The sequence below is a fragment of the Pogoniulus pusillus genome, chromosome 29 (genome assembly GCF_015220805.1).
Source record: "Pogoniulus pusillus isolate bPogPus1 chromosome 29, bPogPus1.pri, whole genome shotgun sequence".
NCBI lineage: Eukaryota > Metazoa > Chordata > Aves > Piciformes > Lybiidae > Pogoniulus > Pogoniulus pusillus.
Window position 1 is genome coordinate 9,954,180 of NC_087292.1, and position 19,032 is coordinate 9,973,211.

The 19,032-nt window shown below is 38.4% G+C and overlaps 1 protein-coding gene across 5 annotated transcripts in view; it reads right to left on the minus strand.

Annotated features, from left to right (window-relative positions):
- Positions 1-4,422: 4,422 nt before the first annotated feature.
- Positions 4,423-19,032, minus strand: part of ZNF217 (zinc finger protein 217) — a 28,211-nt gene continuing 13,601 nt past the window's right edge. For 4 of the 5 annotated variants that reach the window (XM_064167524.1, XM_064167525.1, XM_064167526.1 and 1 more), the window contains exons 2-6: positions 16,131-17,908; positions 13,999-14,142; positions 11,506-13,098; positions 7,820-7,948; positions 4,423-6,559 (exon numbers count right to left, since the gene is read on the minus strand). In XM_064167524.1, the coding sequence (XP_064023594.1) occupies positions 7,839-7,948; positions 11,506-13,098; positions 13,999-14,142; positions 16,131-17,526 (3,243 nt within the window). In that variant the 5' untranslated portion in view covers positions 17,527-17,908 and the 3' untranslated portion in view covers positions 4,423-6,559; positions 7,820-7,838. The remainder of the gene's footprint in view (positions 6,560-7,819; positions 7,949-11,505; positions 13,099-13,998; positions 14,143-16,130; positions 17,909-19,032) is intronic. The other variant, XM_064167528.1, reaches the window with a different exon arrangement.

Below are 19,032 nucleotides of genomic sequence, written 5' to 3' on the forward strand. Positions count from 1 at the left end.
ACTAAGCCCAGAAAACACTCGGGTTAAATAACAAAGTGAGAAGTCTCTGAGCTTAGGGAAACAGCAATAATGCTAGCTTAAAGAAGGGGGAAATCACTCTCCTTTTTTTTTTTTTTTGGTATCAAAGTCCATCTGCAAGCAATTGTGCTAATGCTTTAAAGATGATCAGCCCAGGCTTTTGGAGTCAAACAGGAAAATAACCAGAATTGTTATTGAAAAAGAGATTTTTCAACCTGAAAATGGATTCCATCAAAATGTCAAAGGTCCGGATTTGGGTTCTGCTAAAAGAGACTTTTACAAGACCCATTTGAATAGAAATGTTGAGTCCAATTACCTTTTAACCTCAAATAACAGTTGCAGAGGGAGAGATGAGCAATACAAACCCAAACACAGTGCTGAAGGCAAATCAGAAAGAGACAGAAGAGCCAAAGCTCATCCTGATCTGACTTTGTAGAACAGAGCAAACACACGACGCTAATGCTGGCAAGTGCTGTGGGAAGGTGTCTCCATTAAGTATGTGCACTAAAGTTTACCCAAAAATATGAGCCTGGAAAAGACATTACCTGGACAATGAAGATAACTGAAGTACAAGGCCACTTCTCATTTAATGGAGAACAGAAACCCATCAGCAGATGCGTGAAATCCCATGGGCTGCTGGCTGGGGAGGTTCTGGAGGTTTCATTTAGAGGCAGTTGAAAGAACAGGGAGAAATGCAGCTCTGGTGAAAATGTATTTCAGAATCAGTTATAATTTCACTCAGTTCTGATCTTTCCTTTTCCTGAACTATTTATGCTCACTGCAGAACGTACATTTTCATTCAGTTTGCTCAGAAACACTTTATTTAGCAATGTCTAATTAGATTTTTGAGAACATACATATGCATTAAAAATTCAGCAGCACCCTAAACTGAAATAACTTATTTCATGACAAAATGCAAACTCTTCTCTCTTTTTTCAGTTTGATAAAAGGGTGCTTCTGTTTTGTTTTGAGTGAAAACTGGTTCCTGACTTGCCAGAACTACCAGAAGCCAAAGAAGTATCCTGGTTCTTCAGCTCACACAGGCTACTCTGGTTCACTGCATACCACTCCTTCCAATAACCTGCACCAAAGATGGAGGGGGTGAAATCACAGAAAGGTTCTTTGCAAGCAATTATTCAACAAGATGAAAAATCAGCAATTAGGTCATGACTTTCAGAGAGGATTAATGAAAACATTTTTAGATGTGTAAAATGAGTTTTAAATACCAAAGTGTTCCAGAATTATTTATTAGACCAGATCTGCTCATGTAAGTAGTTTTGTACCTGAGTCACATGGAGGAATGTCTCGCAGTGATGTGTACCGTGTTATAAAATGCATCATTTAATTAATCATAAAATCCTGAGTAGTCAAAAATAATGGTAGCCAGCAGCTAAACTGCACACTGCATCTGCTCTGCAGCAAGACATTTCAGTAAGTATTGGCAGGGCAAGAAGAGGAAAATTGGATATAACATTTCTGTATCTACAGATTTCCTCTGGTTCATCTCACTTGTCCATGAAGTTTTCCAGTTATCCATGATTTCTGCTGTACACATCATTTAAATAGGTCAGCAGCTTGCTGCTGTCTGTTCCGAGGCAGTTCTGCGTTTGTTTGATTTTTATCGCCTTTAATGCAATTGCTAATTAATTTGGGAATCTAAGGAAAATTTGGCCCTAAGACACACAGCACCTTCTGCAGAGCGAGCAGGTCTGGCTCCTCCTGGCGCCTCTGCGCTTGCTGATCTCTGTGCTCACATCGCCATCTAATGCCCAAAGCCGCTCCAAGCTCTCACCAGGACGCGCAGGGCTGAGCTTGTCCTTCCCATGTCTGACCGCAAAGCTGCTGGGAGCCATCTCTTCGCCAACTAGGAGGAGGTGAAGAGCAAGTAATTGGAGCGGTGATGGCTCTTTTTTTAGGGGTCCTCCACACACGGCCTGGAGGTCTTACAGAAGCTGAGAGACCTTTGTGAAATGTTAAGCAATGGAAGAAGTGACCTCCTGGAGGCTGCAGAGCCCAGCTCAGTCTGGAGCTAGAGATAACCTCAGTGGAAACAAAGGCAGCAAACTCTAAAAGAGGGAGTGGTGCTACCAAAACTCAGGGTACCCCAGTTCCAAGCTTCCTTACCTTGGAGAAAGATCCAGCTCAGTCCAGAGCTAAAGATGTTGCTCTGCTGTCATACAAAGCTGCTGTATCTGCCCTGAGCAGATCAAGCTCAGATCAACCAGAGCCAGTACAAAATTAAGGGATGATCTGGGTAAATACCACATCTTCACATTTAACTCTTTAAAGAAAGCTTCTTACTTGTCTGTGGCCAGAACAGGGACCAGAGGGCAGTATCAGGTGTTAGACCAGAGCCTTTTGTTTTAGCAATGCCATGCTCTACCCAGCAGCCTGCTCTGCTCCATCAGCTACTGGTTTTGCATTACTTCACATAAGACCCAGTACTGGACTCAGTATCTGCCACTAATGAACTCAAAACTCATAGTGCCTGTCAGTCACAGATAACAATACATGTCAAAATGGGCACTCTTGTAATTAGCATGTAGTTACTCCATCTGCATAATTACACGTGGCAATCATGCTGGAGCATGTTTGGAAATGCTAGATCTCATTTTCCCCAGTCATATGAGTATGTTCTGTAGGAAGTCCTACTTCAGATGTTATGAATTAATATTAAGATGAAATTGAATTAAATGTACTGATTTTAATGTCATGAACGCACTCATAACTATTTTTTCCCCTGAGAACCATCTGCAATTTAGAGACTTGCTAATCCTAATTAAATGCACTTTTCTCAAGTGTGTGCAAATGAACAGAGAAATCTGCTCAGTAACGCGCTTGCATATTTCCCTTTTTCACAAAGGGGAGGAAGAAACTACTTTGTGATTTAATATTAGATCTTCCTTGTAGGAGAAAATGAGCCTTGCTTCTTCAGTTTCAAGCCCTACATTAGTCTATGTATCTTAACCAGCAAGTTATTAGAAACATAGAAGGCAGATCCCCGGAATAAGGATTTGTGATGCTTCTCTGAAGTTACAGATGCTGTAAAGGAACAGTCTTTTAGTTGCTTTGCAGTGTTTTACACAGTACTTGAAGTCCTTCAGTGCTCTGCTTGGAGACAGCAAATTTGACATGCTGCAGGTCATTATGCAAGCAAGTTATCCCAAGGCTTCACTGCCATGAGGGTGGTAGAAACTAGAGCAGACCATGGAGTCAAGAGCACATCTCACCAACGACTCGGCTAGGGCAGCTTTATCAACAGTGAAAAGAGACTCTGGCTTTACTCACTGGCTCCATTTCTTTTTGGCCTTACCCTCCCTCTCCAAAAAGAGCCTCACTCTGTGAGCTCAGGCTGGGAATAATATTTATCTGAAAAGAATATAGAGAGGGAAGTCTTAGCAGTTTTAATGTAGTTACAAATGAGACAATTACAAGAGAAAAGAAACTTGGTAGGGAAAAAAGAGAAAGAAAACAAAGCACATAAACAAACAATGCCCCAAAACAAACCAAGCAACCGAAAAACCTCTAAAATCATACTTTTTGAAGATGCAAGATTTGAAGCCAAAAATACTTTACAATCTTCAGTTAAATATTCTTGGACTAGTTCTGTATCTTTAATACCTCCTTCTCAGTTAGTGAGATTTGCTGTTTAATGTGACTTTTAGCTAAAATTGGTATGGCAATGTTCGCCTTTGATAGTCACTGGAATAAACATCTGTTGTCTCTAAGTCTAACCTACTTCTACAAACCTTATCACAGCAACACAGTGAGGGTACAGGGCTCAACAGGCACAGCTTAAACTGTGGTGTCAATGAGGCCATGGTTATCTGTCTAAGTGCCTTTAAATATAATTTACTTATACAGTGAATCTCATCAGAAAAGCTTCCTTGCTCTTGAGGAGTTGGCCTTGACAAGTTTCTCCCAGCCCTCTTCCAAGCTCATAATTGAGTTTTGAGGTATGGTCAGAGGTGGTGGTGAGGTCTGATACCTCAAGTTGAAGTCTGAGAACACATCAGACCTGGAAGCTTGGTTTTTGGTTTCAAAAGCAGTTTAATCCCATACAAATTCTCATGGCTCATGGGGAGGGGATATTTCATTCACCCATCACAACTTTATTACCACAAAACAAATCCATACAGTAACTCAATTTCTTTTTGTGAAGGTAAATAAAGTATTTCTTTGTTATTTTAAGAGAATTTTCCTCCTAAGCCTTACAGATCGATTGTCTGGGTAGTGACTCAGTATTTTTATGTAAGCAATGGCACAGGGCAAGAATTTTTTTGGTTATTGGCAAGTTCTCAGTCTTGTCTTCTCAGCAGTGCAGGTACAGCAACAGGTCGGTCCAGTGACTAGGAAATTCCAGGCAACTAATTTTAAGCTTTAAAAGCAAGACACAGAAACTAGTTTTGCAAAACACCAAGTCTATATTTACATCCACATGTAATAATATACTCAACTAAAGTGAAATACATCATAAATTAAATGAGTAATGTGTGCCTACTGCTTGACAACTTCCGGTTTCAACAATTAAAATAAACCAAAATGGAATGAAATAAATACATTTAGAAAAAAAAAAAAAGGACAATTTGTACCTCTGTATATGCACTGTTATTTTCAAAGAAACATACAAAACCAGTAGTATCCCAATAGTTAATACTGATGGGCAAAGTGTGTTCTGAAGTACAGGGCTGCACTGCCATGAAATAGAGTCTTCATGTCAATTTTTTCATTCCAACCCCAAAAACCCTACCAAAAAAAGAAAAAAAAACACCCAAACACCCTTGAGGGAAACTGTACCAGTATGAAGGGAGATTAAAAACCGAACAAGTCTTAGGTCTGTTTGCTGAAACATCTTAAAAACCAGCCCCGTACACTTTAATCACAGAACCCCGTAAGGTACACAGATGAGTTACAGCATGCATTCTATAAGACTCATTGAAAGATCACGCAAAAAAATAGATTAACCATTTTCCAAGTGAATTCATCTTCAAAAAATAGGCTATAAAAGTGCAAAACTAGGAAAACCAAAATCTAGATTATGTACATATGGCTCAGCTTATGAACAGGAAAAAAGGTAAATAGTGTACAATTTCCTGATACACAGCACTTCATTACATCGCCAGTTTACAGAGACATTAAAAATAGGTCCCATATACAGGAACTAAGACAACAACTGGAACATCTCAAGTTGCATAATGAAAAAAACAAGAGTTTCTAGGTTTTGCTATTTTACATTTGCTGTATGAGGGAAGAGAGCAAAACAAACAGTGCAAAATTTTTCATCTTTTGTTTTACTAAAATATATGGAAGTCAAAGCCAGATACAGAAGAAATGAAGTGTTAACTACAGGCTTGATGAGAAGCAGTTAGGAACACAAGTTAAAATACACAACGATTCTGCTTTTCTGGCTGGTAACTGGCCATCTTCCCTTTACAAAAATTAAACTGCATGTGCATTAGAAAAAAACTCTTGTTGTCTTCACAAAATAAAAATAAAAGGAGATATTCTCCCATTTGCAGGTTATTTCTCATTTACTTTAAACACCCAGTAGATGCTGAAACTCGACATCAAGAAGCTTCCAAGCACAGTCAAGCAGGCTACACCATAGCCGCATCCCTTTTGAAGTCTGTAGATTCCATAATCCCATTGCAAGTCTGTCTTGTTTTGTGACTTTACAGTTTGGACAAAGGTGCAAAGTACTTTTCCTCTAAATGTAACTGCATTGAGTTTAGTACAAAACTAAACATTTGAAACATTTAGATTAGTATCATTTCTCATGCAAGTCCCAGGTACTTTCTGCTTTAAGAGTGAGTATTGGTAGAGATGTTTAAGCGGCTTCTCTGAAGAACAGCAACCAATGCCAAGAGAAGAATCCAACCGTATTTCAGGAACACCACACTGAAATCCAAATGTCAAGTATTGCCTCATCCATGAGTTTAAAAATGTGCTGGAAACAACCCCAGGGAAACAGATCCCTCCAACACATTATGGTCCTAACACAGAGAAGGCAGATCAGCATAATGTCAGCACCGTCGAGTTGATGTTCACAACATTTATAAACTGGACAGTTTATGTGGAAGTTGCTTTAAAAAACTAACATAGTTCAACAGAACAAAAACAGAAGAGAAACTTTCACCTTTATGAAAAAGGAGCATTAAGCCAATAGGATTTCAAGTTCAGTATTTACAGGTTACCTGAGGTGCAATGATTATATATTCTTCCAAAGAGAAACTCTTCAGCAGCGCTCAAGTATGTAAAAATAGAATTCCTACCTAATATTTGGTCAATTAATTCTAATGAAAAATACTCAAAAGTCAATGTCAAGATATACATTCTCCACACACCTTCATAACCCAATTGTTTAGACTATTTTTTATGGCTATTTGGTACAAAATGTTAACAGAACCAGTATCATAAACTGTAGTGTTTTTTTTATATACAGTACAATCACAGCTTAGTTCAGTAGCTTTCACCATTCAATTTTCCTCAAGGGATGAACTGCAGGTATAACTCCATAGAACATGCACTTATGTCCTTAGACCTAGAGGGTGGGAAGAAGGAGGGAAAAAAAAATCATAATTTTTCAGTTGTATGACTATAAAAAAGCACCACACTTTTTGTTGTGATGAGTATCTTTAAAACAATAAGGGATTTTCTATCACACCCTTGCATAAGCATACTTTGAAGTTGATATTACCATATAAAGTCTCTGTCTTCTATTTGCCAAATAAAAGCTTGCTGACAACTCTACTTCTGAGGTTAATCAAGCCCCAAGTAGAAATACAGGCAGGAGATAGAGTTAACTTAGAAAAGCAAAACTAGATAAAAATATGCTTAGGAGGGAGACAATAAAAGCAGTAAGATTAGAAGAATATCAAGAAATAAAGTGAAGTATCTTAAAGCTGTCAGCTAGATGTCAGATAGCTCTGCTCTCCAGACATGTAAAATCTCTCTATAAAGTGGTGTGTGCTGGTCCAAATGCTACAGCATTCTATACACATCTCCTTACGTTCAAATAAGGAAAATTATCTGTAGCTCTGGGCTTGAAAAAAACCACACAGATATATTTATTTATAGTCTTATAGAGTACTTGTCTCCTTAGCAGCTAAGAATGTTGCAAACAATGGAGTTGTTAAGTTCTGAGATACGGCTACAGAACTGAAGAGATGAAGCTCGGGAATTCAGAACACCAGGCTAATTCTTTTCACTTGACCCATTTCCCTTAGAGGCTACACCCACCCCTCAAGTCAAACAAAGGGAAAACTATTTGGAACAACCTCTGCAGTACACAAAGATAAACTGTCAAGGAGCTATCAGAAAAACCTTACTGCTCTATGAAATAATCCACCGCTTTGTTGTAAGATAAGTCATGTCTACATTTTGAGGAAGGACAAACCAATATAACCTTTCACGGGATTCATAAATTGTGGTAACAGTTCTTGATTCTGGTTCTCCTTCACATTGTTCCTACGCCCCTAAGTACTGGCTTAAGGGGAGAGCTCTTTTATTGAACACTTTGCACTAGAATTGTAACTAATTAATGTAACTATCTACCACTAGCCCTTCCATTACTTTTAGGAGAATCACCTATGTACTTTCTATGCAGGCCTTTAAGACTATTCCAGATAGCTAATGCTGCTACACCACTATTTGCCTGACTTTGTATGAGAGGGGGAGTTTGCATTTTCAGCTGTTCTGGTTGAGACTTTCATAACCTCTCATAATGCCATGCAGCAACCTTTGATGCTTTTGAGTACATAATGCAACATTTAAGCAACAATTAGTTCAAAGGGTTGTTTACCATTTCTTGAAGTAAATGATTAAGTCTTCTTGTCACTTGGTCGAAAGTGTGCATTACCAATGAAACTTTCATAGCTTTGCTTTTGTAGCACGCTGCTGGCTAAGTGTTGGTATGACACTGATCTCTTTCCTGAAAAATAAAAACAAACAAAAAAAAATTACCCCTTTGCAGTCTAATTGGTCAGACATTCAATTGTGGGCAGGTATACATAGCAACATCCCACAGATACTACCTACAATCACCTCGTAAGTAGGGCTCAGACAATAAGTATTTCTAGTTGTAGTAAGAGATTGCATCAAATTCTGTATCAACACAAATGCAAGGAAAATGAAAAGTATTCATCTAACAAGTTCATTCTAAGCTGTATACACTTGACAGTCACCTCTCCGTTATTTAATCTCTCATTTTATTTCCAATAAATAAATGTCTTTAACTCATCATAGGGCAGGTTAAAGTGCAAGAGTACACTCTACAGCATGATGCCTATGTATCCAGTTTCTATACTTGTCTGAAAATCGAATTTTTGAATACTGGTGTTAGAGAGGATACATAGATATACATCATTATCACCACAGATTGGACAGCAATTGTGACTCTTTAGTGAGTGTCACTCTATGCTTACTTGCAGACCTTTAAGCCATTTTAAATCTCCTATACAGGTAATTTCATGTTTATCCGAGATCATTAATTCAGATTTATACACCTGAAATCAATGCCTATTCCATATTATGTCTTATTAGCTTAAGCAAGCAGTCAAATACACTTCATAAAATCCAGGGAAAAAAGTCAAGAATCATTACTTCCACCAGATACAAAAAGCCCAACTGCCATCCGTATTCCACGAAAGCTTTAAATGCAGCACTGAAAAAACCTGGCAAGCTTTAATTAAATTAAAATGGCAAAGCTAAATTAATATTTCAACAGAATCTACAAAGCCATTGGAGTGTGTCATGAGCAATTGTCTTTAATTTGCAGCCTCTGCCAGATCAATCAGCCAACAGGTTATCCTTGATAGCGCGTTGCCATTGCAAAGGCAACTAATTTGAAAATAACACAAACTGAGTGGTTTCAGAATGTTTCTGTCTCTTCAGGGCAACACAGAATGGCAGAGCTTACAAGCAATAACGGAAGGCATCATGCTTTAATCAAGTTTGCCAAGTGGAACATATTCTCATGACAACTTGATCCAGCGTTTAACATGCGACACAACATGCTCATAGGACCTAAATAATGTTGCCACAAGAAATGCTGGCCCTTAAAAAAAACAAGAAGCTTTGACATCATGTTTTATGATATTGCCAGAGTTCAATGGAAAGCCTACAGAAACCTGCAGGTCTACACCTGCAGTACTTTGCATGGATACCTTACCAAATACATCTTAGGCAAACAGTTGTACTTCAGCATTTTAACAAAGAATGTGCTGAAACTTTCATCTTCGCTGTCCCCGCCCACATTAAACCTCTAATATTGAGAGCTTTGAGAGGGTATGGGGTAGCAGACAGGCAAACAGCTATCAAGGTTTGGGTTGGGTACTTCCAGACAGAATGTCTGCAAAACTAGGAAATTAACCTTAAAAACCTGAAGGGCTTTTATTGAAGTTGCTAAGAAAACCCATAGAGGGGTCTGGTTTCACAAGCTTTTCCAATCCAGGTAACACCCATTAAAAGTCGCTCTTGTTGCCTTGAGACAGCACTGTGCAATGAGCAACGAACTCTTCACTTTCATTACAACAGTTCTGTCAAATTAGTCGCAGCCATAGTTTTGAGAGCTCTATATAACAAGAAACAGCAGGAGGATCTTCACTACATGCTACTTTATACCAAAGAGGAAGAAAAACCTGCCACAGAGATCTGCCACAGGTGGGGCTTTCAAAAGAACAAGGTGGATTCCAGTGAAGCCATTGTTCGAAAATAGTATTTGCATCAACTGCTATTCAACAGGTTAACCTCACCAAAACTACTGGCAAGACAATTTCACTATCTCAAATACACACTAATGCTGGAAAAGAGCAAGATACAGTCCACCATCTAGTCCCCGAAGTACATATTACTCTTCTAGCTGATTGAATAGGCAAAACTCTAACTTTGCCCTTCTAGTTTGTATGAAAAATAATAGGGGGTTATATCAAATTAATAGCATTCCCTTGAAATCCTGAATGTTCTATCTGCTCAACAGATAATGCTCCACCAAATGCTGAGCTCACACATTAAGGTTTTAGCTGCTATTAACCATTAATTAAAAGAATTAAATCTTGCAAAGTAAACTGCACAACTTCATGAATGACCTTGGTGTTCAAAAATACCTGTATTTCATTTTCTCAGATCACAAGGGATCAAGAACACCCATATTTGTCCTTCTGCCTGCTCCTCCACATTCTATGCATAACTTGGTGCCCATTTTGCATTCCTTAAAGCAATTCATGGTACACAGACAGTACTCTTCACACAACTCGGAATTAACTCCGTTTCACAGCCATTTTAGTGAGTCAGCTGTGATGCTGGCTTTTCCTTTATCAACTCCCTACTCAGACTGGAAACAGAACTGTAACTTTCCTTCATTCTTCCATAACCTACTAGTACCAAGTCTGAATATTTATGAAGCCTACAACTTTAAAACAAGTGAACAAGCACCAGAACAGTGTCAGCAAATGCAGTTTTCAGCACACAGCTAAACAGAACTGTTATTTTATGTTTCACTCTGAGCCATGATATCACACTCCTGTCTGCTACCAACACAGACTACTTCAGAAGAGTAATCTTACTGCTTGCAGAGAAGGGTATTATTCATTTTAACAACTTAGCAGAAACTTCAAGATTATGTGGCACATACACACTATTAATTTTTTTAATAGGGTCTTAATTTCAAAATTTAAAGTCCTATATTAATTTCTGAGTCTATCCTGACCTCAGCTGAAAATCATAAACACCATCTTCTACAAATAGACAACTGCCTAAATATCACCTAGCACTTTTTAATCTTGGCCTCTAGGTAAGAGTTGTGAAAATATTGACTACAAACAAAACACAAAACCATGCATTTCATAAAAGTAACAAAATTTTCCAGACACATCACAAAACACTGATCTCTGCTACACTACAAGTTTTCTGCAAAGCATTACTACTTCTTAGTGCAACGAGACACCATAATTAGAATAGCAGAAATAGGTTGTCTTGAAGTGTTCTGTTCCCTCTAAAATCTGAACATTATAAAAAACCCATTGAAGAACAGAGGTATAAGATTTAAATCATAGTTTTATGATTTACAATATATCCTTTTCTGCAACTGAAGGGAACAATTGTCTATGACAGCTTTTTTTTATTATAAGGGGTCTTATTCATATTCCAGATGGTCCAAGACATCTTGTATATTAAGCAGAAAGGCTTGTTCCATATATCCTGGATTAGTTAGCATGTCTGGAGTGCTCTGATGAACAAACAATAGATGTTTGTTATCAGAGAGCCATGGCATGCGGGTAGGAGAGAACGTGAGGAACTTTACATCCCTTTTTAAAACTCAGATCTTCCACATCTAATTCCCCAAGCCAGCTTGTTCAAAATCCAAGCATTGACTTGACAAAATGCTAAGCACAGCTTTGCTTTCTGTTTCAAACTGGCTACACACTTAATGTTTCATTCACCCTCATTTGTAATGGTGCAAGACATTTAACCGAGAAGGGGATACAGTACCTTCTACTGTAGAGCTGGTTACTTGGCCATTGCTAGATCCAGAAGAATTGTAAAGTGATCCAGAGCTGTATGGCTCGTAAGTTTTGAGAACAGTCAATGCATTAGGAGAATCAGCATCATCTGAATTCAGAAGCCCTTGTTTGGTTGGCAAAACAGAGGATGCAGGTTTGGTGCGAGCACATTCCTGAGGTAGCAGATTTGCATATCTGTTTGCAACACGAAATCTGCTCGTTTCGTATCTTCTGTAATTAGCCATTGGAGAGTCAATATGCTCAATAGGTAATAGATTAGGTTTCATTCGTTTGGAAGGCGGGTCACCATAGTCAAGATTTACATTGCTCACAGATTTACCACAAAAATAGTCTCTTCCTCGATGACAGGACCAGGCAGATTCACTCATGTGAGAGTCGAGAGCCCCATTCATACTGCTGCTTACTAGGCCAGTTTGAGACACTGAGACACTTGGAGCTTTTGCTTTGGATTCAGATCTTTTTACTCTGTCCAGTACTGGAGAGACACTGGAAGTGGAGTGTATTTCTTGCTGATGTTGTCTAAAATTATTTGACTGAGCTCCGATATTACTTTGCTGTTTATGAAACTTGAGGTTGTTTGGGGCTGTATTGCTCGAGTCAGTCACTGAAAAGAGAGAGACTTTGTTCTGCGGAGGGTGACATTGTTTAGCTTTCCCTGTTTGCAACGGTTTTTGCTGTGTCGATGGGGAAGTCTTACTTTTCTTAGAATTAAAAGACAGAGGAAGCACATCTTTACCAAGCAGAGCTGGAGGGCATCCAGTGCGTCTGGCCTTAGCTAAAGCCTTGTTTCTGCAGCCATTTTTGTTAATGGTGTCAGGGTTGTATTTGTGCATCAGCCTCTGGTGCATCATTAGAACTTCTGGGTAGAATGTTCGGTAAGCACAAAATGGGCAGGTGATGGGTGCTAGCAGGCCTTTAGTTGCAATCACTGCACATTCTTGTGAGGTCCCAATGGATAAGTTCAAGGGCTTTTCCTGGGACTCCGCCATAGGTTTGTGTTTGTAGTTTTCAGTCAGCTCTTGTAGATCATTCACATATTTTCCATCCTTTAAAGCACAAATATACTGGACATCATCTGTCTCTGATGTCATAGAAGCCTCTCTCTCTCTTATATGAGGAACACTTGACTGAGCTTCCTTGGTTTCTTTCTCAGCCTTTAGCTTTTCCAGGTAAGGAGCAGGCACAGTCTCCTGTACTTGATTTGAATTGTTACAAACAGAACCTTTGTTCAATTCCTTAGGATTATTTTTAATTTTTAAAAGGACTGTGCTGCCCATTGCATTGGTCAAAGACAGAACTTCCTTTCGCTGCTTGGCAGGTGTGCAGCCTCCGACATCTTTGGCACAATCAAAAAGCCTCTTTGAATTTTTGGTTTCTTGAGCACCATCGGCAGTCAGCAAAACCTCTGTCTCCTGACTCTGTAATGAAACTTTGTTGTCACTTTTTGCTTCTGCTGCATTATCAGCTTGCTTGTCCTTGTGATGCCTCTCTAAATGATACCTCAGTGAAGTTTTCTGTGCAGCTGCGTACTCACAAAATTCACATTTGTATGGTTTTTCACCTGAAACACAGTTTTATCAGTAAGTTAATTTTGGTACAATTTCATTTCAACTCTTGAATACAATCAAAGATGAAGGAATAATGTAGACAGCAAAATGTTTTTCCTTCCCCTTCCACATACTCATAACTTTTAAGCTCATCTAAACCAGTTAAACAACTACATCTTACTGCTTTTACTAACTACAGTGACATCTTCTGGCTACAATGAAGATATTTTCCACACATTGTCTGTGTATAAAGATGGTAGCTGACAATATGTTTGGTAGAGATAAGCAAGAAACATAACTGTGGGTCACCTCCAATAATTTGCAGCCCTTGATCATAGCACAAGTATGTTACTTGACAACACCAATGTTACAGTGCATCTATAAATAGAACTGTTTCAAAAGAAACAGGGACACACACTAAAAGAAGTAGGAAGAGTTTGCCTGGCTATGGAAAACAAGAAGTTGAACAGAAAACTAGACACAGTTTTTAACCCAGGTAGCAGCAACTGGCAGATAAACTTGGTACATGGGAAATGTACTAGTTTGTTAAGTTTTATTGTTGTTTGTTTGAGACTTTTTGGCTGTTTATTTGTTTGCTTTAACAAAAAAAAAAAAGCAAAGCCACACCAAAAAAAAAAATCAAACTTTCTGCTAGACTGCTAAAAGCAGAAAGCAATTTTAACATATACTGAGATCTTAACAAGTACTTAATGTACTTGAAAAAAAATTACAGTGATGTAAGTATTTGAATCATTCTAAGAAATTTCAATTGGATTTTTTTTAACATTAGAGAAAACCTTTGGTCTGAATTTGACTCATTTCAAGGCAACTTCTGTATTTCTCAAGTAAAATCAAAAATTTCATGCACCAGGATTCAGCAGACTTCCCCTCCCACAAAGGTGATGACCATTTACCTGTATGAGTTCTGAGATGAATATTGAGGTAATAATTGGAGCGAAAATACTTCCCACAATAGCTACATTCTCTGGAGGCACCAAGGTTTTTAACTTTTGCTCTTTCCAAACAATCTTCATTTTTATCTTTAGGAGAAAACATAGCTGTATTATGAAAAGAAAATGCAAATTTGAAGTCTCATTTAAAACTGTCTTTTAAGCATAGAATGATGAAGTGTTGTCAAGTCCTGCAGTCTACAAGCATCTTTTGCTCTGTATTGCTACACACACAGCTATCAAAAAGCCAAAAAGCTAAAAGGTTTCCATCTGTGTCAGGTCACATTGTGGTTAGAGACTGTAACAAAGAAGCCTCAGAGAACAAACAAGATGCAAAACTAGGGGTCAGAGAAGAAGAGGGGTGGGGAAAAAGAAAAAAAAAAATCAACAAAACTATCTATTGGCCTACAGAAACTTGCTGGAGAACAGCCTATCTCAAAAGGTCACACAGTTTATAAACTGTGTTCTTTTATTAAAAGGGAGTGCTTGAACTACTAAGTGTGATGATTCAGACTGTAAGCCTGCTCTGTGCACCATGGACAAACATGGAGAGGTATAAAGAAGGAAGGCAAGGAGAAAGGTGGACTTTATTATTACTATTTCAGTGATGATCAGTGGAGTGATATACTTGTATATCAACATCCTGAACATTAACGAGTAATCTTCTTTTGCTCTAAGAATTAAGGATTAAATTTTAACAAATATGAGATGAGGAAAGTTACAGAGGTTGCTGTTCTGTGAGATGTATTCAAGGAACCAATGCACAAGTTAAAAACTAGTTCTGCTCCAGTGTAAGAAGCAGGCAGTTACCACTGGAGGGCAGCAAGTACAGCATAATGCTGAACAAGAAAGGGGAGAAAGTTTACAAAAACACACCATTTCGAATCAAACTGCCTTCTGTGGCAGGTTGAATTGAAAAATTTTTTTTTTTTTAAAATTAAAAAGAAACATCGAGACAACTTCAGTAAAATTTGCAGATCAAGGCTCAGTAGGACACTACAATAAGACGAAAAGCAAGGAAACGTCTAGCCTGACTTAGCCATTAGACACATAATACATAGTTAAAAACAGTTCTCTGAAGTTTCTGTGTTGAAAAGCTTCTATACTGGAAATGCTAATTAATAACTATGGTTAAGACAAGCCATAGCTGCTTTAAACAAATAGATAATGTCTCAATAAGCATGACTCAGCACATTAAAAAGAAAGCTTTTCTAGTTTAGGATAAGACACTGAGAAACAAAACATGCAACTTAACATTAGGTAATAATTCCATTCCTTTGTTACTGGAGGCAAAATAAAGAGCTGCACATTACCAGAAATGGAAAAGTCAGTTGTGTGTGCCAGGACATTCTGTACGTTGCGTCTTTTCTTGAGATTATGCAAGTGTCTGGTTCTTTAAATGCAGACTCAATGCATGTCACATGAGTGCCAGATTAGCTAGAAGACTTTTTGTCCTCAGACATGCAATCTTTTTCAATGAAGGAATCATTCAGTATCACTTGTTTTTCTAAGACACTGAGTAACATAACAGATTGAGCCCATCTACTCTGTCAAGGAGAACTGTTAGCAACACTTCAAGGGGTTAAATATGTGCCTCTCTTTCATATACGATGCCTACATATCAATAGCCTGCACACACATCCTTATGTGACCAATTTTAATTGCTTAGTTTGACATTTAGGCTTTCCAGGTATGCATCATTCAAGATAAGTGGAACCTGTAGGTTGACAGTAAAAGTTTGGGATTGTTCTTCTCAGGTTCTTAACAATGAACCTGTTGTCATCAAACACTGAACATTTTTTTGCCTTTTATTCCAAGATGCAAGGGTGAAAAGTGAGACTCTTCCTAGGCTGAATATTAAAAGCATGCTAGTGATTCCAATAACCCAAATCAGAACTGGAAGACAGTCCAACACAAAGGTCTCAAACATGATGGTGTCAGAACCCTTTTTCCAGTCTGATTTTCCTCTCTTCCCCTTCACATCACTGTCTAAGTTTTGAAAAAAATAACTAAGACAAGACCTTCTTTGGCTCAGAAGCGTTCCTGAACAATATAGCAACAGCATTTCAAACTTACGTGCTCAAAATGCTACTCACCTAGATGAAGGGTTTCTGGAAGTCCATCTTCAGATCCATCTTCAGAGCCTCCTTCTATTCGCTCTGCTGATCCATTTTCATCCAAACTTACTACATCGGCACAGTACGTCCTCGAAGCAGATGAAGTCTCTCCATCAGTCCGTCTGTCCCTCTTATGTACTCTGGAATGAAGGACTAGCTGGTGGTATGTTCTGAAGGCTTTACCACACTCTGAACAGTGTGTGGGTTTCTCTTTGTTCTGGGACAATTTAGAATCCGTCTCCATAGAAGGCACTTCACTGCTGGGATGTTTCAGTTTGTCTTGGGATAAGTTACCATTCCCTGTATAACTGTTATTTTTATTTACTTTTGACTTCCCTGTAGTCTCAGACTGGCTACCTTTATTTGCATTCCAAATTTCACCAAGTTCTTCTTTATCAGAAGATGAATCATCATTGTCTGTACTTCCTTCTTGACCCGGTTCTTTAGTCTGGCCGTGGCCAACTGCAACTTTACCTTTGGTAGCCAGCTGCCAGGCTTGATATGTGTTGAAAGGATCTAGTTCAGCTATCCATTTCACAGGTTTTTGTGATTTGTCATTTTCTGAACCCAAGTTTGGTTTTAAGTTCAAGAATCGCAAAAATTCCTCTCTTGGAGACGTGTCTTCTGCATTAGGTTCACCAGACACTTGGGGGCTTTCACCACTGGGTACTGATTCTTTGGTGTGCACTTTGCTGTGCTCAATTAGAGTCTCTTTATTGAGAAATAGGAAACCACAAACCATACAAATTTTGTAAGGTGACGTTACATTTTCAGTTACGTGCTCCTGCACCACTTCATTTATTGTTATGGGGCTTTCAGAACCTTGTTGATGCTTGTTTCTGGAACCAGGCTTTCCAGTGTGTGTTCTCATGTGATTTTTGAGGAACCACGGCTCTTTAAATCTTCTTCCACACACATTACACCAATATGTAAAAGAATCTTTATGCTTTTTCATGTGTGCCTCAACATCAAAAGCCTCATCAAATGTCTGTCCACAAACTTTACAGCTAAGGTCTTCACTGTCCTTTTCATTGTTTGATGAAGGTAAAGTTGTTCTTACTTGGCGTTTATCTAGGTGACTTAGATACTCTGCTTCAACACGCAGGACGGCTGGCTCACAAAGAGTGGGTCTATGCTGAGTTAAAACATGCTTACCAAGCTCTTCAGGATGTTTAAAAGTCTCATCACAAAACATGCAGTCCAAAGGCATGCATCCCTCAGCTTGCATGAGAAACTTCTCTTGCAAGCTTTTGTAAGAAATTGTGCTTGTTCCTTTTATTGTCATTGAGGCATCACTATTCTCCATCTGCGCACCAACGGTACTGGCTATTCCATCCGGTCCGTCCATGTATGCCAAGAGGGGCTGAGTTGGCATGTTTCCTATGTTCTGTTCCCTATTATGTGTTTTAATGTAAGGATTCAGTTCTTTGGGGATGCTTACCGATTACAATAAGGACACTTGTAAAGTTCTCCAACATGTGCTTACAAGTCTGCTACGCTAAAAAACCTCTGCCAGGAAAAATATTTTTTCCACAAGCAAAAATTCTTATTTTTCTTCTCATCTGTGTTCACACATCACTTCAAGTGAATCCATCGGTTCTCTTAGTGACAGAATGAAGGTTTTTTTCAACTATTTCTTCTGATTTTCCAGTCTGTAGAAACAGTTGCACTTAGTAGTTTTGTACAAACATTTCAAAGAGTTGCATTGGGCAAAATACACTCAAGGACAAGTTCAGTGCCACAAAGAGCTCCAGCACCTGGGGGAGAGAGAAAACAGTCAGACTTTCAAAAGGAAAGTATTATCTCCTAAACAATGAAAACACTGAGGCTAGCGAACTATCAAATGCTTTGGAACACAGAAGGCATACTTTTAACAAACAGTCAATGAGGGATGGCTAGAAGCCACTCTCGTCACTTTTCTACTTAAACGAAATAGTGTGGGCTGGAACAATGTGGTGTTCTATTAGCTGGGTGTCTATACAAAGACTGCTATACAATAGTAATACTTTGTCTACTACCTATTCTAAATCTACTCCTATCAAGTTAAAGCTGCTGAAACCATATTTCAATACCTGTAGCACTGAATTCATAACTAATGCAAGATGCCGAAGTAACTTTTCCTCAAACAGCTAAAAACAGTGTTTAGAGACACAACTTTACTTGTTAGTAATCAAATGAGTTTTTTCTTCAAGACTACAGACAGCTTTGAATTAACTCATAGTTCTGGTACACAGTAAGCACTGGTACAAACCTTTGTATTAAGAGATATTCAACAATATCACCACTCAAAGCCTTTATGATCGTCCACAAACTTACAAGCTGTGATGATTTTTGCCCTTGGTAAAATTAAATCATCTCAAACTCTGAGATAACCTAACAATGCTACTTCTAGAACAATTGTTAGCATTTAAATCATCCAAGTAACCCACTGTTACATTTAAAAAGGAAATGCTTCTAATTCCAAAATGTGTGCAACAAAAAATGGGCTTTAGTCATTATACTCGAAAGGGAAAAGTGAAGATTCCACAAGATTAAAAAGGGTTATAATGCAGGTGAACACAACTCCAGTGTACGATCAGAGTTATCCACTAGAAGCAACTAGTGAACACAACCTTCTGGGCTGGCAAATTACAGGATCATGGAGTTCAAGACTCTGATTGAACAAATTTCTGGACAAAGGGAAAAGTCTACCAAATATATACAAGACCATATACATTGAGATCATTCTGAGATGATGTATGTTTTCAAATACTTGAATACCAACGAAAAGAACATATTCAAAATTTGACTTAATTTCAAAGTTTTGCAAATCATTCCATAAAAGACATTTGGTCATTGATCCACCCTACATGAACTAATATGCCTCGAAAAACAATAGGCT